At 45.4% G+C, this 23,472-nt stretch overlaps 1 protein-coding gene across 2 annotated transcripts in view; it reads left to right on the top strand.

The window, feature by feature from the left end:
- LOC142579523 (sodium- and chloride-dependent glycine transporter 1-like) overlaps positions 1 to 23,472 on the top strand; it is a 197,074-nt gene that overhangs the window by 37,239 nt on the left and 136,363 nt on the right. Inside the window, exon 1 of one of the 2 annotated variants that reach the window (XM_075689829.1) lies at positions 21,754 to 23,183. The exons of the other annotated variant lie outside the window; for it this stretch is intronic. Within the exon in view, the coding sequence (XP_075545944.1) occupies positions 23,073 to 23,183 (111 nt within the window). The 5' untranslated portion in view covers positions 21,754 to 23,072. Of the gene's footprint in view, positions 1 to 21,753; positions 23,184 to 23,472 lie in introns of those variants that run through there. 2 annotated transcript variants of the gene reach the window in all.

Here is a 23,472-nt window from a genome sequence, read left to right as displayed (position 1 = left end):
GCACCGCGCCCTTCGTGCCTGGCTTGTAGACACTACAGCGAAACGCTTGAGCGCTTGCTGTTAGAATGTCCAACTTTTTACAGTTCTCGCTGTGTGCCGCTGAGCAAATTCCAACATCTTGCTCGAATTGCGCTTAATGATATATTGTTTCCGAAACGTCGCGCTTCAACTCAATATGACACTCACGAAGCTGTGCTGGAATTTTGGTCAATAGACCATCCTGTGTAATGCTCGTACTCTTAGTGTGACTCTGTTATGTGTTCCTTCTTCCCCTTTTCTTCCTTAGTCTCCTTCTGTCTTTCTTTTTCTTTCCTCTGCAAGACAGGGAGAGGGGGGTTCAAGCCGATTGGAGCACGGAACAGTTGTTTTGTTCCTCACCTGCCATCGGTTTGCGGTTATTGAACGTAAATGCTAACTATGAAGGAGAAAGAGACCATGGAAGTTAAGCGCGAAAAGGAGTTGCAGAGCAATGATTCTGTTTTCATACGGTAGATGGCGACACTGGGCTGTAAAGCTAAATTCTCCTGTCGCATCTCTTGGCGTTCAGAGGGCGCTACAGCCTTTGTCAGCTTTTCTGCTTCCTTTTCGTGGATGTCTCGCACGCCCATGGCATTGGTTCACGCGTGTTATTAGACTGTAAGCTTGCCTACCAGGTTCACACAGTCAACTGGGATTCTAATCAAAAGTAGCTGCTTGGCGTGCCTATTCAAACACACCACGCTGTTGGCAAGAGCTCGCTAACATGCAGTAATCTTTGAGGAAGTGGCACACAGTTGTGCCCGTTATGATTGCCATGCACGTGCTCCATCGATTGCCATATGCACATATTCATCATCATTTAATCTTCACTTCGTCACTCATCATAATCGCCTGAGTTCTTAGCTGGACTTGGCGCTATCGCAGTGGCTACAAAGCGTTAGACAGATCAGCTGGCCTACATTTTACAATACTAACATGTTTCAGGAAACACCGTAACATTCTTATATTTTCGTGTACAATCGCGTAACGGCTGCCCAATGTAAGACAGGATACTTTTTTTTCATTTCATATCATATCTACACGTTGTGTGAGAACACTCTGTGCGAAATGTAGTGGAGAGATGCTATCCATGATGATATCCGTGAATTGTACACTCTCGCTCAAAATGTGCTTCTCAAGCATGAAAACTTTGGGAAAAGCAAAACTGTTGTCGTCATATCTTTTGTATTCTTGTGGGAAATAAAAGGTATACGTATTTTTCTTCGAAAGTCATTTCATTGACATCGTGCAAGATCTGGAGAAAGCAATCGTGACGTCTCGTATGAAAAGTCGGCTAGTCAACTGTCAAGCTAAAGAAACTGAAAACTGAATACTTGAATACAAAGTACTCCCCCGTCCCCCTCTCCTTCTCCCAACCCCTCACTTCCTTCTAGCTCGTTCTTCTTTCTTGCTTCGTCGAAGACAATATCGATTCATAACCAGAGGAGGTCATCAGAAGCCACGCACTCATTCTTCTGCACGTTGTCGCATACTGTGAAAAAGAAAGCATTCGTGATACAGTTTTTTGAGGTTTCATTTGGTTCAGCGTTAAAATTTACTGCACAGTTAACAATCTGTGTCTGAGCATAAGCAAATACTAGCACCACATACGGGCTAATCAACGAACTAAGGGCGCCCATGTAATCCTGTTCGACGCATACAGATGGCGCACTCGTCTGCCCAGCTTTACTTAGCGGCACCGGACTAGTGCTGGCCTTATAAAACATATTCGTTTACAGGACGGGCTATACTTTTAGCCGTCGGGGTGTCTTCGTAAAAACTCTTTCTCTAAGTCACCAATTTAGGTTCCTTTCAACTAACCCATATATATCAAATCATAAAAGTAGTTTTTAATACTTTCTAGAACAATGCTCCTAACTGCTTGATCTCGTTACTCTATCGATTAGTTATAATAAATGCTCATTTTTGTTGAACTGATTACATTTTCTTGGGGCATCGGGTGGATAGTTTACGATCATGTGCTACCTGCAACTAATTTACGCTTATATCAGGTGCTTTTTTTTCTTTTAGCTGCACCAATATTTTTAAACATCGCCTGTGGCAGATAACATAATTCTAATCCTCGAGCTAAATTACTCCATGAGGTGGCCCATGATTTCTACGAGAAAGCAAAATGCTAATTGAATAATTAACATATTTACACATTCTTTAAAACTTCTTTCATTACCTACTTTAAGGCACATATTTGAATGTAGCTGGTGAAATCGCGAGGCGTATCCACTTGGAACGAATCCTCCGGACTCTCGGGAATTCTCGGTCCCACGAAATGCATTGGCATTCCATTTGCCTTTACCCTTTAGTCCATAAAGCCGCGTTTTCGTAAAGAGGTAGTGGAACAACTGCATTTTTTGCCGCAAAGTTTAATGGTGCACATGTCGAAACCAGTGCCATCGTCAGAGTTTGTTCTAAGTCTATATGCCTTGCAAATCACTCGCTACAATTCTCAGATAGAAATATATGCTGTAAACTGATTAATTAAATGTTAATTGTTAATTCTTCAATAAGTATTTTGATTTTTAGATAATTAACGGCCACCTGATCGATTAATTTAGCTGAGGGACTAAAATTGTACTACCTGCCACAGACATTCTCGCTTGCTTGTTTGCTTGCTTGTTTGTTTTTAATTTTGGAGCAGTTAAAGGGGTCTTGGGAACCACTTTTTATCGAAGTGGAGAAATGCATTTCAAGACAAAATAGGCTATTTCAGAAATACTTCGCCGCAAAACGTAATTTAATACGTTCAGCAGAAGTGGAGTTTTTTTTTTACAATCAAACACGGCCTCCACTGTGCTACCGTTCCTTCTTCAATGCCTTGCACTGCAAAGGCCACGGCACAGTGGGGCGTGCCCCGCAACGCTCCGCTTTCTAAATGTCACCGTGGCGCGCAGTTCAAATTTTGGATATTAACGTAGACGTGACGACTTCAGCCTTTGGTGCCTACGACGCGCTAAACCTAAGCCAAACGCGTATGTCCTCAGCGAGCCGCAGTACGCTTAGCCAGTGAAGTCGTGGCGGCACCCCGCGGCGGCCGCGGCATCTACGCCATGTAGCCAACCGAAGCTTGATGTCAGCTATCGGCCAATAGCAGCTGCGCAATGGAATGACGAAATAGTGCATGTAGAAGAGAGTGAGGACAGGGCCTTTTGCTGAAAAGAGAGCGTTTGAGAGAAAGTCGACTTCGCGATCCGCTTGCGAGCTCCACGCGCCGCGTATGACAGCAAAGCTTGGCTGAGATGCTCACATTAGCGTATGCTACCCGCGAACTATGTTATTTCACCAAGCCCAAGCCCAAGGGATCGTTGAGGGCCTCTTAAAAAAAACACGCATTATATATATAGGGGTCAAGGTGCTTCACGCAGAATGGTGGAACGCGGAGAGTTCCAGTCTCATTCAACATCTCCCCCAACATGCAGCTTCTTTCAGATCCGTGAGATTATTAGAAACGCGTCTCTCCGCCCACATGCCGCAGTCGAAGCGCTTACATGAATTCGAAAGCTGTGTGTCTACTTTACTTAGCGCATCAGGGTGATTACTATGAGGCAGCGTGCACATGTGGCGCACGCACTTCGTGCGAAATTAGCGAGGACCTGGTTCCCGCGCAAGTTGCGTTTGCGCCGGTTACTGGAGCAGGGCACACATGGCTGCAACCGTCTCCTTCCCTCAATGCGATACGCCATGTGTTTGCACCCATCTCGTGGGGACGACTTACCTGCCGTCTCGAGCTGTCCTCTCCTCTCGCATCAAGGCGACTCGCCTTCTTTCTTTTTTTCGAATACTGTTAGCTCTTTTCGGGCTGGTACAGGGTGAGAGGATTGACACATTTTGTCTACACATAAATCAATGAAACAAAATAAATATATCACGAGAGGTACATTTCCAGATTCCGTTCAAATGATTGTACAGTCATTGTGTCACCAAAAAATCTGTACATCAATGTCATTCCAGTCTTCAATTGTCTTAACAAGGGAAGAATATTTAAAAACATCAATTTTGGCATCGTAAGGCATCGTAAGGCATAAACACATAAGAGTAATTCACACGGGGAGAGACTCTGCCAGGACGTAACAAATAGCGCGACTGATCCAAGTTACATTTATTAGTAGAGAGCTGGTACAAAAACTTCAGTCGTGCGATTTTTCAGCGTGTTGCCAGTGTTGATAAATTTGCCCTAGCGAGGAAAGTGGTTACGGAGTGTGTTTTTCGATACGCTGAAAATATAAACCATACTTGCTGCAAGTCTCTAAATGCGTTCAAGTTGGTTAATCTTATATTGCTGTGAAGACCCCATATAACACTAGCATATTCCAAAGAAGGGCGTACAGCGGTTGTATAAGCCTTAACTTTAACTGCAGGCATTGCATGCGTCAATTTTCTTTTCAAAAATCCAAGTTTTCGCTGAGCAGATCCACATATGTTATTTGCATGATCCTTCCAATTCAGGTTATTTGAGATGGTGACACCAAGATACTTTAGTTTTGTCGTGCGGGCTATTTGTTTGTTGCTACGAAGTAATTAAAACACAGTGGCATTTTCTTGTTCGAGACAGTCATGCACGCGGGCTTATCAAAATTTAATTTCCCTATTCCATTTGGAGCACCAATTGTGAATTACTTCCAAGGATTTATTAAGTAATTTTTGATCATCTATTGATTTCACTGGGCAGCGCAATATACAATCGTCCGCAAATAAACGAACCTCAACACTAGTACCTGTATGCTCGGCTACATTCCTTTAGTGAAGAAAGCTAGCCTGACCATCGCGGCTCTCAAGCAGATCACATTGTAACTTTTGCATTGTTCATACGCTAACCGAATCCCTGTTTACACGGATGGTTCTCATAAAATTCTACGGGCGCAATCGGTCGTCATCAAGTTTAAGACTTCACACGTAATGACATCTACAGGTCCCGAACTGGCCGCTTTTCGCGCTGCTGTCGAATACATTGAAAAAGAACCGCCCAACAAATGGGCAATATTTTGTGATTCGAAAGCAGTCCTCCAGAGCTTGCGAAGTTTACGACGTGGCGATTATGAACAGCTGGTGTCACAAATCAACAAAACCTGCTTCTGAACGAGGACATGATATCTTATTTCAGTGGCTGCCGGGGCATTGTGGCGTCGTTGGTAATCACCTCGCCGATGATGCTGCCCGACGTGCCCAGGCTGGCGCACTGACACTCCTTCTACCTTTATCGAGAGTCGACGCTACAAGAGAGCTTCGCAGTCTGGCTCGTACCATCACGTTAAGTTATTGGCATACACTAGTGAACTCTAAGTGTCGTTTATACAGCCTCGACCCATCACTGAAACATAAATTACCAGTGAACCTTTCACGACGTGAAGCAACACTGCTGTGTCGGCTGTGGGTAGGGGAAGCATTCACCAACTCCTACAGCTATCGTATTGGAATGGCGGGTTCACCAATGTGCGCCAAGTGCAAGTGTGAAGACACCATCAGTCATCTTCGGCGCCACTGTTCTCGATTCGATAATGAACGTGAGACTCTCCAGTGTGCCTTGAATAGACTGGATGACAGGCCATTTACGGAAGCGAAGATCTTGGGAGCCTGGCCTCACAGTTCATTAGCCCAGAAAGCAGTTCGAGCGCTTTTTCACTACCTGAAGGCAACAGACTTGAGTGCCCGACTATAGACATCCTACACCTAAGTTCTCTCTCTCTCTCTCTCTATCACTCCCCATTCCCCTCCCCACGTGTAGGGTAGCAAACTGGACTCAGCCTGGTTAACCTCCCAGCCTTTCCTTCTTGCCTTATCTCTCTCTCTCTCTCTCGGCTATATCATTTAATATAAATCAAGAATAATATCCGCCCCAACACAGACTCCTGCGGTACACCAGAAGAAACGGGTAAACTTTGGGAGTCTTTACCATTAATTTCAACAAATTGCAGCCTATTTGACAAGTACGCTTCAATCCAATTAATAATTTGTTCATTGACTCCAAAGTCATAAAGCTTGCTGATAAGCTTCCTGTGACAGACCTTATCAAATTTTGACATATCAAATGAAATTACATCAACTTGCGCTTTCCAGTTGACTGTCTCAGCAAAGCTGTGGATAGTTTCAAACAGTTGAGTCACAGTTGATAGACTTCTTCGAAAACCATGCTGCTTAATGTAGAAAAGATTATTATTTTCTATGTACTGAATTAACTCCTCAGCAATTATGTGTTCCAGGACCTTGCATATTGTGCACGTAATAGAAATCGGGCGATAATTCCCATTGGCAAGCTTGCTTCCAGATTTGAAAATTGGTTTTATTCTTGCCATCAGCCAGTCAGTAGGTATAATACCGCTATGAAGCGATAACGAAAAAAGCTTTTCGAGAAAGCATGCCACCCACTCAGAATAACGTTTAAGAAAAGTCTTTGGAATCTTATCCGGGCCCGGTGACTTTTTGTCATCTTGTTTTAGCAAGACCGGAATTATACGTTCTTTCGTGGTAACAATATCGTTGTCGGAAAGATTCATGTCCGAGTGTTTTACGACAGTACTATGATCCTTTGAAGCGAATACAGAGCAGAAGCCCTTGTTAAACGCTTCGGCAAGGAGAGAGGGTTCAGAACGCGACATACCATCTACAAAAACGGCTTCGATTGTGTCTCTGCTCCTTGGCATGTACCTCCAAAATTTCTGCGGCAATTCTTGCATATATTTAGTCAACGTATTGGAAAGGAAAAAGCTTTTCGCTTTTTTTTTAACTCGCCACTCACTTGCACACTGAGGTTACTGATATCTGTCGCATCTCTTCGAATTCTATGACGTGCACGGCGCAGTCGCCATTTTAGATGAATAATATCTCGTGTTATCCATGGGTTTGGCCTATCAGTCCTTTGTTTTTTGGGGAACATATTTGAGCAAGCAATCATTTACGACTCACAGGAAAGACGCCAGAGCCCATTTACGTCTTCGTGATGTGGCATTTCATCGACACCGATTTCCATGTGGTGGAGAATTGATGTGTCGTCGGCTCGAAAAAAATCAAATACCTTACTAGCCGATTTCTTAATTAAGAGTTTATTGCTGACCTTAAGAGAAGCAATTACTAGTTTGTGCTCGGATATTCCTTCTTTCACATCAATTTCAACCAAACGTTCCCTCGGATAGAAACAATAAGTCCGACATCGTCGAAGTTGCCGCACGTGCTCGCGTTGGAGACGAGACCACCTGCATAAGACCGAGCTTAGCTATTGTTTCTAACATACTGTGCATGAATCCTATCACTGGAACTTGAGGTTCTTGCATCTCAATCTACACCAGGCAAATTGAAGTCACCAGTGATTATTATTCTCACTTTCTTACTTAAAGTTGTTAGGTAATTATCAAGGCTTTCAGAGAATTCCATCGAACTGGCAGGAGGCCTATAGATGGCGGCCACTAACAATACGGTATTTCCAAGAAATAACCGGAACCAAGGGTTTTCATGCCCTTCAAACGACGGTAAGAGCTCGTATTGTAGTGGTTTTTTTAACAATAGCGCAACGCCCCCGCCTCTAGTTAATCTGTCATTTCGCAAGATTATATTGGAAGAAGGAAAAACTTCATCACTCGCGATATCAACTCTCAGCCATGTTACTGTAATAGCTATTATGTCAGGGTCATGCGTTAAGGCGAATCCTTCAAGCAACTCCATCTTATTCACAATGCTTTGGGCATTCAAATTCACGAGGCGTATTTCATGCTGCTTCTCTTGTCAATCACGGTTCAGCGAAGGGTTTCTTTTACTACCGCGCATCTTTACCAGCATGCCAGACTGTTCATCCCGCAAGTAGGCTTCATCATCCACAAAAAGTTAATCACCCACGAGCTTAACTTTGGCTCCTCGACTTTTATCGCCCTTAGTGTTCGCTTTTTGAGTGTTTCCGGCGAGTAATTATCGGAAATGCTTATTTTTGAGCATTTCAGTTTATGGCAATTATTGAAAAGAGCTACCTTTTCATTGAAGTCATAAAGCTTCATGAAGACTGGCCGATCCCGGTCACCTTCTTCCCAAGCCTGTGAATTCGCTCTACTGACGACACGTCAACCTCAAGGCGGCTCAAAAAATGTCTTTTAATACTTTGCGTTCAATATCGTGACGTGTTTCTTTCGCGCTTGCATTGACACCGTAAACTATGACGTTATTCCGCCTCGATCTGTCTTCTAAGTCAGTTATCCTTTAGTGTTGGTTTCTGATCGTCCGCTCAAAATCTCTAACTGTATTTTCATTTTCAAGTTCTTGTACCTTATTGCACACATCTTTGAGGCTATAGATTTTATCTTCAAGGCTTATAAGCCTAGCCTTTGCTTTTGTTTGGTTGGCTAATACTTCTTCAAGACTTTCCTCAACAATAGGACCCGGGTTAGTTTCCACATACCCGGAAAGCAAAATTTCAAAGTAGAACCATAACATACTCAAAATTTCACGACACTTCATTGGGAGCGGCAGCACAATAATGCAAGGATCGTCTGAACGAAAACGTCATACGTAAGGATAGTAACGAACCTGTAAAATAGCCCAGGCATATTTAGGCGACATGGTAGCTCCAGCGCTGCCACTCCCACTGAAGGTAGTCGGCTGCAGGGCAGGCTTTACATGGTTCCAGGCCGTCGGTGGCGTCCCTGCGGTTGGATGATGTCACGGGGTGGCGCTGTTCTCTTGAAGGTCAGCTGGCGTTTCCAGCAAAAAGGCAGTTGTTCCGTTGCTTGCACTGACGTAACTCGTAATCAGCGGCAATATCTGCAAAATAAGCCAGGCCCATTTAGGCGACATGGTCGCTCCGGCGCTGCCGCTCCCACTTGTGCATTACCGTCGTTTACATCAATTCGATGCGCTAGAGATGCGATGCGCCTCTTGTACGCATTCGAGTAAACGCCAAATGTCTGCTTGTGCACTTTGTCTGCATGTGTGCTGGGTGTGTGCATGTGTCATTTCGCCCTTGCCAATTGCAGGTGCAAACGAAGAGTAGGAAGAGGCAAACAACTATAACCATCATTTAAAAAAAAATGTCTCTGTATGAATACATTCTTTTGTTTGCCCTCTCATTTTCGTCAGTTCTTCATGAACGGAGGTGGCAAAATGTTTTTTTTAAGAACTATTTGGGGCTCAGGGGCTATACAAGTTGGCGAACTAGCAGGCCTGGTAGCCAGTGCATATTAAGCTCCACAAGAGCATAACATCTGAGTGTGGTATCCGTAGGCCGGTGAACTTGCTCACGAGTTGAGTCACTAAGATACAATTGGATACAATCAAGTTGGTGAACTAATGGAAACACGTATTTGTTTATTTATTTTTATTCAGAATTCGCCACGCTTTGTGAAAGATTTACGAACCATATTGGTGCCAAGAGATGAGCCACTTTTGAGTTTCAGAGAGCCTCAGTGAGTCTAAGAGTGTTTGAGTCTGCGCAGGAGTCAGACCGAGTGAGTCGGAGTACCGGTGAGACCTAGTGAATCGAGCTTCAGCGAGTCTCATTTAATTCGAACAAGTTAGATTCATATGTGATTGATATTATTTTTACGTCTAGAGAGCACGAGTAACGCTTACTCCACATCATCGCAAGTGGATGTTACTCTAGATCCACGAGCAGAGTCCTTTGTACCAAGTAAGCCTGCGTGAAGACATGCGAATAAGGGACATGTGCCCATTAAGTACAATGTTACGAACATAACTTGTCAGTTAATACAGAAAACTAAGTAGGAGACTTCGGGAAGCACAGTCCACTCGCCAGAGAACTCGAAATACATTGTTGAAACAATCGATTATCGTACAGTGCTACGGAGCTCGCGACATACCCACAGACCTGTCAAACGTGCAGGCGTACGTAGACACGCACACGCGTACCGGTTGCGTCTGGAGCTGGCCAACGCTACTTGCTGATTGTGACGATACAAATAAATCTCAAAGTTGCGTGCCCTGAAGGATGAAAATACCTCAAAGCAAACGGGCTTACTGTGAGCTGGTGACTGTGATGTCTGCCGAGTTATGGGCCTACGAATTTGAATCAAGTGTGTGCACACTCAAACTCACACACAAATGACGTATATATGCTTCAGCTAAATATGTATCTCGTGAATGAGTTTGTGTAAGTGGTTATTTTGCCGGCCTATGGCGCCAGTTTCCTTGGCAAAACTTTTCCAAAGCGCGCCATATTATTAAAGCAACAAACAAACAAGTGTTTCTACGAGTTTACCAACTTAAATGTATCAATAAAATTTAATTATGTAAAGAAAACTCGACCACACTGCAAATGTGGGGACGCAATTAGACAAGTCGGGATGCGCGCCTTCTGGGGAAGCGTACTAATTTTGGATGCTATTGACGTGCTGCGTGTACAGGTGCGCCCACACTAGCGGGAATAACGAGTACGGCATGTCGCAGGCGGCAGGACGCACCAACAATGGCACGGCCGCATCTGCGGACGTCTTCGCAGCCGCGACTGGCAAGCGATTCGCTTTTAGCTGCAATCGTTGCGTGAGACCAGCCTTACCGATAGAACGGCGTGTGTAAACTGCCCGCGGTGCTTGGCCACGCGAGTGAGTCGGCTGGTCGTCCTTGGTCTCCCCAATCGGCGGCGAGAGGAATGCCGCAATAACCAGATCCTAGATGCCCATTCGCTCCGCGGCAGGAAAATGTTGCCGCTCGCATGTTCGCCGCAAAGAATGACGCGTGGCATGCTACGCGCTTTCTTAATGCGTAAGCATTCTAGGGCTACTGCCTGGGCAATCTGTCCGTCCGTCCATCTGTAACGCGTGTCACGATGCACGCTTACATAGGCATACGTGGGGTCATATGGGGGTACATGGTGCATATGCGAATGCCATATGACTAGGTATGCATGAGTAGTCGTCCCGTAGTATGCACGAATGCATACTTCTCGGCCCTGGTATGGCCTTCGTCAATTTATATATATATATATATATATATATATATATATATATATATATATATATATATATATATATATATATATATATATATATATATATATATATGTAAGTAATATCATGAGAAGCCAACAAACACTGACACAAAGGACAACATAGGGGAAATTAGTTGTGCTTAATAATTGAAATAATGTAACGATAAATTAATGGAAATGAAAGTGGATGAAAAAACAACTTGCCGCAGGTGGGAACCGAACCCACAACCTTCGCATTTCGCGTGCGATGCTCTACCAATGGAGCTACCGCGGCGGCGTTTCCCCATCCACTTTCTTGGGTATTTATGTGTACTAGTAGAACCCTGGGAGTGTTAGCCAGCGCCACCACTCACAGACCTTGGCGGCGGACGTGGAACGTCCTTTTTGCCGCAGGCGTCGAGAGAACGTAACCTTTTTGGGTGAAGGCAACTGGTCAATAAACCCACATATGCTACCTGAAGGCATCAATGTTACCGAATTCGAGACCCTCGTTATGTAATAAACGAGAAGAAAGGGGGTTAACCGAGGGGCCCGATTTTATAAGTAATATCATGAGAAGCCAACAAACACTAACATCAAGGACAACTCAGGCACACACACACACACACGCACGCCCGCGCACGCACACGCACGCACGCACGCACATATATAATATGTATCGAGAGATGATAGTGAGGCTACACATGAGCGCCTAAAAAGAATGCTTACGCACTATCTGACAAGTACGACTAGGGAGTTTCTGAAGCAATCTTTTTTATGCTAGCATGGGCGTACCTTACAGCGGCACGCACGCACGCACGCGAATTTCGTATCCAGCGCGTTCACGGACTGAGTCCAACAGCCGCCGCGACTCCTGTTGGTGGCGCGTCGCACTCATTCGGCTCTCGGCCACATCCTGCGGCGCCGTATCGATCGCTCTGTTCGAGCCCAGCAGCAAAAGCCGCCGCAGCTAGCCGCTCGCCGGAACAGGTCTTTTCCCAACCCCCCGGTGTAGCTACAGGGCTGCTTTCTCATTCCCCCTCGGTTCCCTGTCTCCTCTTCCGCGCAGGCGCAGTGGGACGTGGGAGAAGGCGAGCGAAATACGGGAGAAGGACGCCTAGGTGGAGAGAAGGAACGAGGAACGGTGGAAAGGCGGAGACTGGGGAGAGGCAACAACGTGTACAAAAGGAAGTATCATCGCGCTTAAGAGGAGATGGGGAGCCTCAGCCGGCGCTCCGGCATCGTCTGCGGGCCCCAGGTCGCACGCGAGCGCGCGGAGAGGATTTCCGCGAAACTAGGTCGCCCGAGCTGGGTCACGGGGCAACTCTGGGCCTCGAGGTCATTTGCAGCCCTGCCCAATTCCTTTCGTGTTTTGCTTCTTTCGTTATTTTTTTTTTCATAATTTATACGTATGCTGCTGCCACGTATTGCTACCGTCGTTCTCCTGGCGCAATCGGAACTGCACTCCAGTTCTAGCTAGCCCATTGAATATGTTTCTCTTTTGTCTCTTTTAAATAGTATAAACCTACTTCTTATTTCCTTTTCCTTTTCCCTGATTACTGCTGACCCGCCTACCCGAACACTATTACACCGTAGCAATCGGTCGTTCGAAATGATCCTGCGCAGAAGTGGTCATCGCCGTGCCGATATGGCTACTGCAGCTTTGGCATGACGGAGCCTGTGACCCGATATTGCGATTATCGGAAAATAAAACAAGCGAAAAGCCCACAAAAAAAAAGCACACACGTTTTCTGAGGAAACCGCTTCGGGTTGTTCTTGTAGCTCGGCGGCGAGATCGTTTCGACTGCTCGAGAAAATTGAGTGTGGCGTAATTGTCGCATTTCGATCATAGTAACGAGCGGGAACATGTTGGGTAAAGCACTTAAAACGCGATAAGGAAGGAATACGGAAGAACGTCATTAATGTATCTCACCTTTGTTATTTATTTTTCGCGCACCAACACAAACGGACGTTCATCGGCTCTCCTTATTTCGCAAGTTTCTCATTAACGCGAACAATGTTGTTTCTTTATTCACCGTCCTCCGCACTGATTACATAAACTTTCTACTTCAGCCATTAGTTCGACCTGGAAGTTACTCGCAGCTTTCATTATTTCCATCCTGCGGAGCAATAGTTATCGCACAGTTGCGTCGTATTCAAAACAGGTAGCAATAGTCTACCATTTTTGTTTGCGCATGCGCAGATATTGATTTTACAATGGGCAGAAAACGCCCCTTATGATGCAGGACTGTTAGCAAGATCATTTTGTTATGAAAGATGGACCATTATTTCGACTGCCCCTCGCATGTAGCGGAGCTTCACCGCACCACATTCTCCGTGGAAGGCGAAGCCTCAGTAAAAAAGTGAGATTTCCTCATGTCTACCCGTAATTATCCGCTGTTTTCCGCTCACAAGATAAACTCGCTTTTTTTTTTGTTCCAGCGACACAAAATAAATCTAGACACTTTCTGAACTTTGTTGTCAGTATCGCAAAGTACGACTAGTGAACTCATTCTTTTCCTACGTCATCTAATTGCAAGCGGTCGGGAACACCGCGAAAGAGTGCGCCTGATACCATACCTAAAATTAGAACAAGAAACACTGGCATTAGTTTTCCTTTTTTTCATTATTCTGCTTTCATTTGTATAAGTTACATTGCGAGATTTTTAGTAAATGGCGACCGACATGCTGGACAACAGGTGTGTTGTCGCTTAGAAGAAAAAGAAAAAGATTTTGGTTCGTTGCCACAAGGCACGGTATCAAATCACAGACGTTCTTGGTCATTATTATTTTTTTTACTTTGATGCGATTTGTGCATACCAAGTCCAATACCATTTTATCTGAAACAAAAGGCAGTAGTTCATGTTTTGATACCATACAGCGTGGTATAAGATCGAAGACTACCTTTTCTAAGTCAGGTATTCAGCTGACAATGACTTGGGGATACTCTTCTATTTATTACTCCACAATTAAGGAAAAGAACCATACAGCAAAATGTTACCGTTCACGACAAAATTCTCCTATTCAAAGGAGTAAATCTGTCAACGTCATTTTAGCATTTACATTACATAGGCCGGCAATATAAACAAGCACTCCCTCACATACACTCACCACAATTTTCGCACGCTATGTACTCGTTGATGTTCCTACTCACGCAATCAATAAGGAATAGCCGACAACACAAAGATATCACGCAGAGGGGCACGTCGTCAGGGCCAACTAGCGATTTCTCTATTCAAATAGATGTAAAACGCAAAAGAAACGTATTTTTTAGACAACCACTGCGACCGCTTTGAATTAGGTTTGTTTCACTTGAGAGAGAAAGTTATGTTCTTACATTTCTGTGACGCAGAACTTTGATTTATGATTTAAATTTCTCACAAAAATTACTGTTAAATTGGCAAGCTTTAAGCAAAATAGAAGCAGAAAGTTTACAAATACGTAACCCTGCGCCAAAAACAGATATTGTAGTTCTGTGAACTGCATCTCTTAGCACTTAAGCGGACAAATGTGATATAGGAATTTATAACTTATGGGAAACTGTTACAATGTTTACGAGGATATTTCAAAGTCTTACTCACAAATTAGTGACTTAATGGAGAGCGGTGTATAATACATCAATTCTTCCTACTTTATATATATTATTAGCTGCCCTTTATAGCATTAGGGTATCACTTCTATTGCTGAAGTACACAACTGTAAACTTGATACTTGAGGCTTTTGAAATTTTGTAATTATTGAGAATTTTTTAAAGCCGTTTCTGGCGTAAATTGAAATTCTGCTTGTTATGGTTCCCAGATTCCGACATTTTATTTCAAGTGCAACAAGCATGATACAAATCGGTGCAGTGGTTGCTGAGGAAAACTATTTATCCGTTCAAATGGTTTTATGTAAGAGCTGCGTTCCTAAAGCTTCTTCTTAAGAGCGATGTTGGCTACCTTTGCATGACTATACATGCATTCCGAAATATCTCACTGTGATTGCCACCCAGTCCAAGTTGGTGAGAACACAAAAGGGTTCATTACCAATGCTACTGCCAAAAACTCAGGCGCCATTTATAGTCCACAAAATCAATGGGAACTACACAGTTAGCAGCATACATGTACAGCGCTGCACTGACGGTTTCCTTCTTTATACATCATATTGTGACGCCATCAGTATATAGAAGCTTTGCCACTGGCGATTATAGAATGAGCCACGACGACCAAGGGCGCTGGGAACTATTGATGCGAAAGCGAGAATTGGCCCATTGAGCGAAAAAGCCGACGTCTGTCATCTGTAGCAACGAAATGACTCCTAAACTCGTATTTCCATTCGCTGCGATGCCACGTCTGGAGCGCGCTTCGACGGAGCATAGCGGGCGAAAGGGAACACCTGCTGAAGTGCTAGCGCACCAGGTGTTGCGTGAGAGGAGAGGGCACTGCCGCGACGGCAAGGCACCTTCGCTCTTGCTCTCGGCACGAGCGCTCCTACATGGAGCAGAGCCAACGCCTCCTAGATAGCAGGCCTGTGTACTCTCCTTTATGACATTATGCTGCTTGAACCGAAATTTCCAATGTCAAGCCCGCCTTGATGAAAGCGGTGACGTCAAAATCACCGCGGCTTACTCGGGAGCATCCCCCATTAGATTCCATGGCAGTCGGGCAAGGTAGCATGGCGCCATCGATGGAACTGCGCAGGCCTTGTCCTATTTAGGAGGCGTAGGCAAAGCGGGCGAAATGGATGACTTGCTGCGGCGCTAGCGCGTCAGGTGTTGCTCGAGGGGAGAGGGCGTCGCCGCAACGCATCGCGGCGTCGGTGGCAGACTGCGTTGGCACCACAGGCTGCTGCTGCTGGCTCGGGCAACACGTACCGCTGTGGTAAAAGCGGTACCCGAAGGACCGCTCAGCGCCGTTCAATTGGACGCTAATGCTTTCGCATTGACACCTCAGAAGTGCTTAGGTGTCATCGCATATTTTGTTAGACTTGTCAATACAAGATAACAAAAACAATCAGACCTATAAGCGACAAAGGACTCTTTTCTTCTCTTTCTTTTTTCTTTTCTATTAGGGAGGGGGGGGAGGGATTGGGCAGTTCTCGAATGTAATGACTGCGATTTGAAATTAATAAATGTTTATCCATTCATAGTGAGGATCAATATAAATGTGTTGAGAAACAATCGCTGTCTCCTTATCAAATGGCAAATACGTGAACCAGTAATACCGACAGCGTGCTTATAAATTCGTGCTAATTGTGTGCGTCGTATTGTAATATAACCTCATTTATACTTGATTGGATGTGAATATTTATCACTTTGTATCTATACGGTGCGAAAATACACATTCCAATGCTTCTCATCGTCGTAGGGAGCTGCGCGAACCCCGTGAGTCACCTTGTGCACCCACTATGTGTTCTGCATTTCGCTTCCCACCTTAGTTTTGAAGACAATATTTGTCAGCAATGAACAGCGAAATCAAGAAAGGTTCCCAAACCGCACGGGTTTCGGGGCTACTGAGAGAATAACAAACCTTGATCATGGCACCATCAAGGTATAGTAAACTTTACAAATGATAGGGTACAGAAAACTGCATGTAGTTTCCTAAGCATTGGTTGGTATTTGTTTAAACAGACGCGAATAGTCAGATTCTGCGATACACGAATTGTGCGACTGCCGTACAGATGTCATTGCTAAATTCCCTTCGCAAAAACTCCTTTACATGGCAGCCATTTCTGTTTATTTATTTTTTTCACCTACGACAACTTAGTTTGTGTTCACGTGAATGCACATGTGTCCTTGTTGCATGTACATATTGTCGAGAGAGAGAGAGAGAGAGAGAGAGAGAGAGAGAGAGAGAGAGAGGGGGGGGGAGCTCCCTCACATCTATTAAAGCTGCAGAGGCGCCAAAGCTGTGGCGCGACATCACATGAGTCTCAAAGAGCTAGACAGTATTCGGTAAAGAACGCGCTTCGAAACTCGGTTGCGCGTAAGCACGCACCCTTTGCGTCGGCGCCTTTGCATCGACGGCGAAAGGCAAACCGCCACCGACGACCGATCGCCAACCACAGATCACCAAACGCGGGAACAGGCGAAAGTGGCAAAGGAAAGCCCCATGTTAGCTTGCAAGATGTGCTCGATACTAAAAATCACCCACCGAAATAACCCGGTCAAAATTTACCTAGAAAATAACATTCAGCGCAAAAAACAAAGAGGAACAATCAATTTGAGGATGGAAATCAAATCAAGAAAGCACGCCAAATTTTGAGCAAATGAAAAATGAAAACTCTGACTCCCGGCAATACGTGTGCTCTCACCCGAACGCACAGATGGACACGCGTTTCCTCCACCCCCCCCCCCACCCCCCCTCTCCGCCTTCCGTTATTACACCGCATCCCTACTCTCACGCCTTCGCAACCGGCTCATCATCACCCGTATTTTTCTCTACACCACTCTCAGCACATTTGATTTCACACTTCTTTGGACCAACGGCCCTAGTTGATTGGATGATTAGGTCGCGGCAATTCGGCAGTCCCTTCGTATACTGTACATCAGGCTTTTCTGCATAAAGCATCTACTTGCAACAAAGAGCGCTTTACAAGCAACAAACTAAACGATTTTTAGCATTTATAGCTTGATACTGATATGTACTCTCTATGAGGCGTAGTATAATCAGTTATTTCTTTTAAATCCTATAGAGTCAAACATCGTCCTAACGAAACAGGTTAAAATAACCTAATAGATATTTAGAGAAGCCAACAAACACTGACACCTAGGACAACATAGTTGAAATTACTTGTGCTTAATAAATGAAATAAAGAAACGATAAATTAATGTAGGTGAAAGTGGGTCAAAAAATAACTTACCGCAGGTGGGGAATAATCCCACAACCTTCGCATTTTGCGTGCGATGCTCTACCAATTGAGCTGCCGCGGTGCCGTCTCCCCAGCCACTTTCTTGGGTATTTATGTCTCCTAGTAGAACCCTGGGAGTGTTAGCCAGCGCCACCACTCACAGACCTTGGTGGGGGACGTGGAACATCCATGTCCGCTTGGCGCCGTACTGACACGTCGGCGCTAAGCAGGAATGCTGCCACTGCCGCCTCGCACTCTGTCAACGTCTACGGTTACCACCATTTTTTTCTCCGCAATGCACATTGGGCTTCGGTCGAAGGAGTACGTGTCTTATGATGCACAAATCCATGTGGTAACCCGCAGCCGTGGTAATTTGGTGCAAATGTGTGACTGAGGCACCGTATTTGACAGCGACCCACTATCCTTTACATATATATATATATATATATATATATATATATATATATATATATATATATATATATATATATATATATATATATATATATATATATATATATATATATATATATATATATATATTCGTCCTCCTTCTGTAGAACTGCGCCGCAGTTATCGCCAAGATCCAGCGCTCAGTGCGACGAATGATAACAATGAAAAATAAAACTGATCCTTACAAATTACGACCACTGCTCGTCTTCTGAGTGATCGCGCGGGTTGTCAGTCTCTTTGAACGTGCCGGCAGAACGCTGCTAGCTCTCGCTACAGTGCCACGCCTCTCTCTCTACGCCAGGATAAATATATGTTGTTGTTGTTGTTGTTGTTTATAACCATTCGCTTGCGTAAGGCGATGAGTGTTGTGCGCAATGTGACTACTACTACTACTACTACTACTACTACTACTACTACTACTACTACTACTAATAATAATAATAATAATAATAATAATAATAATAATAATAATAATAATAATAATAATAGGAAGAAAAATAAGAATTTTAAAGATTAATTGTACTGGTAGCAATAGTACTTCTTGCAGTGCAAGCGCCATAGACGGTCATTCTAAAGGGACGGCCTCTTCACAAGTCTGCTGTTACCTTTTTCCGTCGTTGCCAGAGTTCGCAATATATCTTATTATCTCTCGCCGCCCACGCACTTTCTCATCCTACAAGGAAGCTGAAACACAAAACTGTCATGTGCGGCTTTCTTTTTTTTTTTTTCTTGATTTACGGGTAACGACATACCAGGTGGTTGTCTTATGAAGTCTCAGTTGCCTCCATCAATGCGACGAATAATAAATTGTTCCGCATTATATAAAGATCGGATGCATCGGAGCGCTTATTCTAGCCTGACCTCTTGTATTAAAATATCATTAACGGGATCTCCCTGGTGTTCCCCTGGTATCTCGAGCTATTACATCCCACCCAGAGAGATGTAGTGAGCACAAGCCACATCGTGTCGTCGAAGGTTGCGCGCGATTGCACCCAAGTTCTACGCCACCAAACTGGAACCTTGCCTTCATCCTCGATGTACGCTCCTTCTCATTCGACGTTTGCTCGGAGAAGAAAAATCAGGACTCTGGAATATTAGTTTTGTACCACTCTTTTACTTTCCTCTTTCTGTTTACCTTGCCTTATATTTAACAACAACTCGAACAGTCCGCACGGAAGCTGCAGAAGCAGACGAGAGAGGAAAGCTCACTCAATTCCCGCTATATCTGAGTGGCGCAGGCTCGCATGAAGGAGTGTAGGGAAGGGGGTTGTGGGGGGGGGGGAGGGGGAGGGGGGGAGTGGTTGCAGCCCATACGCAGCGTTGCTCCTAAGGTCCGTAAACAAATCCCGTCTGCAGAGCACGTCGCCCGAGACCGTCGGATGGTGCGAGATTTGAAGCGCAGTGTTTTGTCGTGTGCTCCGTTTTCCTGCGCTATCGCAGCTCTTCGCTGCTCGTAATGCGACGTCTTTGACGTTTGTGAGCTATTTGACGGCCTCGTCGAAGCGAGCAATCCCGTTTAGTGCTTTCTCTCCTTTCTTTTTCTACTTGGTGGAAAGAAAACAAAAATCGTAATACGATGGACTTTGGCTTCGCACTTACAGAAGCGACACACTCGTAGAACGAATTAGGGAAGGCCTGCAGTTCCTTCGTGAGAGTAATTCCGTCATTTACTCCATAATTTAATGCCATCGTACTCTCATATTGAGCCCTAAGGCTGATACTACTTGCGACCAAGCAGAGGTAGCCGTAGGCACAGGGGAGTATGTGAGCTTTCGTGGGTGGAGTCAGGTGTGAGCCAGGCAGTTACTCGTGCAGATGGGGCTGTCAGCCCGACATTTGCTGCGTCTAAAAGCGTCTATAAATGATAATGAAAGCTCCAAAGACCGATTTGTCTAACTCAATACTAAACCGCTCATTGTAGGCAGGACATGTGACTGAAAATGCAAGCGTTGCTCTTCATTCTTTAGGAAAAGATAAAGTTTCAGCAATTTTCTACTCCAAGCCAAGAATATGTTACGCACGCTGCGCACCTGTCTTTTAACCTGTTCAATTCAATTCAATTTTAACCCCTTCAATTGATGCGGTTTTCGCTCCCCAGGAGACGTCTTGTAAGTATGCTGTGAAGTTTTATTCTCTCTCCAGAATTTGCAGTCACAGAGACCAGCAAAATTTGTTTAGCCCATTGCTTGCCTCGTATCCTTTCCGCAACAAAAAATCCTTGACCTCCGTCACATTTAAACATTAAGATTGTATTCATTCCTTAATCATAATGACCAAGTACGACTAATTATCCACGTGTTAAAAACTATCCGTTACTTGCGAACTCCTTGAACAGTGTGTTGCCTCTTATAGTCATCACTGTCTGTACGTATGCAAGATATACAAAGAGCGAAGAGAGACGTTAAAGTCTAAATATAATTCGCTTTGACACAGTGTTTCATGGACAGAAAGTAAAACTATTGACACTCATAAAGCCTCAGAACATGAGCCCCGCAATTGGTTGGAATTTCCTAGTCTTTATTACCCAGTTTGCACGTTCTGTGATTACATAACACAGGCAGAGACACAAGGCATTCGTTTTTTGTTTTTCTTACGCTATAAAAACACAAAATACAGAAGTACACCAGGTGACGCATGACTGCGGGTATGATCCGTCCTGCATGTGTGTTAAAAATTCTGTGTCATTAATAACTGCATGGCACTTAAGACCAAGTATAGATCCTTGAATTCGTTTCTTTCGGCAATGTGTAGGAGTTCTGAAATCACGCTCCGCTACTGTGCACCTTCCTAAATACCATGTACGAGTATCCTTTGTATGCTCATATTCGTCTTCAGACGTCTCACTAACGGATATCTACGACCACCAATTCCGCTTGTGTTTCTGGACACGCTTGCTGCCCGCGTCGATTCTGCTGCACGTTTGTTTTATTTTTCCTTCGCTCCCCACAGCGAGGACGCAAATTGAAATCGGGCCACGATCACACCTGCGATGACGACGCCTCTCCTCCGTTGGGCTCATGCCTTACATGCGTCCCGCGTTCCACTGCGGTCGGCATACTCACGCCCTCGCTCCTCTCCCGCCGTTACTTTCTTTCTCACTCTCTTTCACCCTCTCCTCTCTCTCTCCCTCTCTCTCTCTCTCTCTGTTCTCCCTCCGTGCGAGCAGCTTTCTAACATCCATTCCGAACCACGAGAACTCAACGTTTCCCCTCGGCTACATCAGCGCACTTTCCTTCGGGTTTCTTTATCTTGTACGTGGGTTCTCCCTCGACCATTTCAGCCGCTGCTCGTCGAATTTCTTAGAGTGAGAAGAAGAGAGGTTATAGGGTTGGGGGAAAACAGAGCGTCGCAGGGCGAGCGGGAGAGGACGCGTGGCGCCAAGCATGTGATGCGCGAGAGGAACACACACAAAAAAAGAAAAAATAAAGCCGCGTCCGATGAGGATCGGAGAGGCTGAGAGAAAGTGAAGGGGCGCCTCGATGCCAGCGCCGCTTGGGTCTCGCTGGCGCGACGGAGCTCAGCTCTGGCTCGACGCCTGCGCCGCCACGCGGGAGCAGCTCTCAGTGCTGCCGGTAGCCGAGTCCGTGTATACACCGAAAGAACAACTGCTTCACTGTGTTCCCCAGCTTCTCGTCGTCTTCGTCATCCTCAACTCCGCGCGACCGTCAACCGCACCGGTGTGGTGGCTTTTGCTGCACTGGGTGTGCAAGCAAAGCGGCGGTCTTTCTCGTAGTTGAGCCAATCGTCGAAGGCAGCCGTCGCAGAGAAGGACTCGTCGCCTAGCCGTGCTGCCTATCTGTCTCTCGTGGACAATGCGTGCAGCCGTGATGGCCTCCCGGCATCTAGATGCCGTCAAAGACCGCTCGCTGCCACCTGTTTAAGTAGCCTCGGCTAGCTGGCTAGCCTTCGAGCTCCGTCAGGCTTGTTTCGAAGCGGCGCTTCTCCATCCGGGAATACCGCCTAGGGCTTGGTCGGCAGGTTAGCGCAGCGCGTCGTCGTAATAGGTACGCCCGCGCGGAACCCGACTCTCGAGATGTTACGCAAGAGTGAGGTCGCCCTAATGCCCATCCACCTGGCGTCGCATCTAAGTTGATGCTCGGCTAAAAGCTCCGTCGTCGTCGACGTTCTTGTATAGGTAGTAGCAGCATCAACTTCTCACCAGTGATCGGTGTCATCAGGGTCGAATCTACTGTACCTTCGTCATCCGCGCGTTTGTTGTGTGTCACACTCATTTCGCCACGTGTCTTACCTCCGACATCGTCGATATACATCTGCTGGCAGAGTTATTTCCTTAACATTGCTCGTAAGCTGAATTTTATGGGGCGTTAGTAACTCGTCGAAGGCTGGACCTTCTTCGTTCGTGCGGGTCTTCCATTCATCTGAAGAAAAACGACGGACGTGAAGTCACGTCGTTTTGTCATATCTTAATAGCATCTCTTTTCGATCGTTCACTCGTTATCTTGAGGGACGCTTTTTGTGATGGATTATCGTTTTGTGAAGTGAGTGCAAGGTAATACTCGTACGACAGCTGTGTCTGCGTTTATCGCTTCGGAGATATACTTTCGCGGATCTCAATTCGTTTCGTTTGTAAAGGGTGACGTACACCGACGTTTTACGCATTCGCCAGCATTCGTGGTCGCCAGTTGTCCTTGCTGTCGTTGTCTCGTATTCCCGGCCCCTACGAGGTTGTTTTTTTTTTCTTTGTTTCGCGCCACCACGCACTTTGAGCGTTGCTTCTTCAACTGAGTAACGTCACAGCGGGCCATTGTCAAGCGTCAACGACTGCTGAAGTCCTCTCAGAGCTGCTCGTCACCCCTGGTACGAAGTACTTCGTGCTCTCAGCACCGCCACCACCACCATGGCAAAGAAAGTCAACCTGCCGTCACAGCTCAAGCCCCACAAGCAGCAGTTCCCGAGAAGTGTGTCGGCCAGCAGCAGCGTCTACATCTTGTCTGCGAATGTCCCCACGGTGAGAGTCATACACCCCTCCGATATCCGCGCGCTTTTCATTGAGCCACGTGATCATGCCGCGCGCGGTCGTTTTGGCTGCTTAACTTTTCTTGAATTTAATTTCGTTAGCGCCAATAGGCGCAGGCATTCAGGTTACCAAGTCCAGTTTAAAGTAGTTTAGCGAAGGCACCATCTTAGCGTTAGCGCCTGTTACCATTCACTTAGCTTTCAATTGTGCGTGGTCTTTCGCTGTAATTTTGTAACGTTAATTTTGTTGAGATGCCAACGGTGAGCTTCAACTTTGTCTC

This window comes from Dermacentor variabilis, chromosome 4, assembly GCF_050947875.1.
Source record: "Dermacentor variabilis isolate Ectoservices chromosome 4, ASM5094787v1, whole genome shotgun sequence".
NCBI lineage: Eukaryota > Metazoa > Arthropoda > Arachnida > Ixodida > Ixodidae > Dermacentor > Dermacentor variabilis.
Note: the sequence above shows the minus strand (reverse complement) of the source record. Positions and strands in the feature narration are given on the sequence as shown.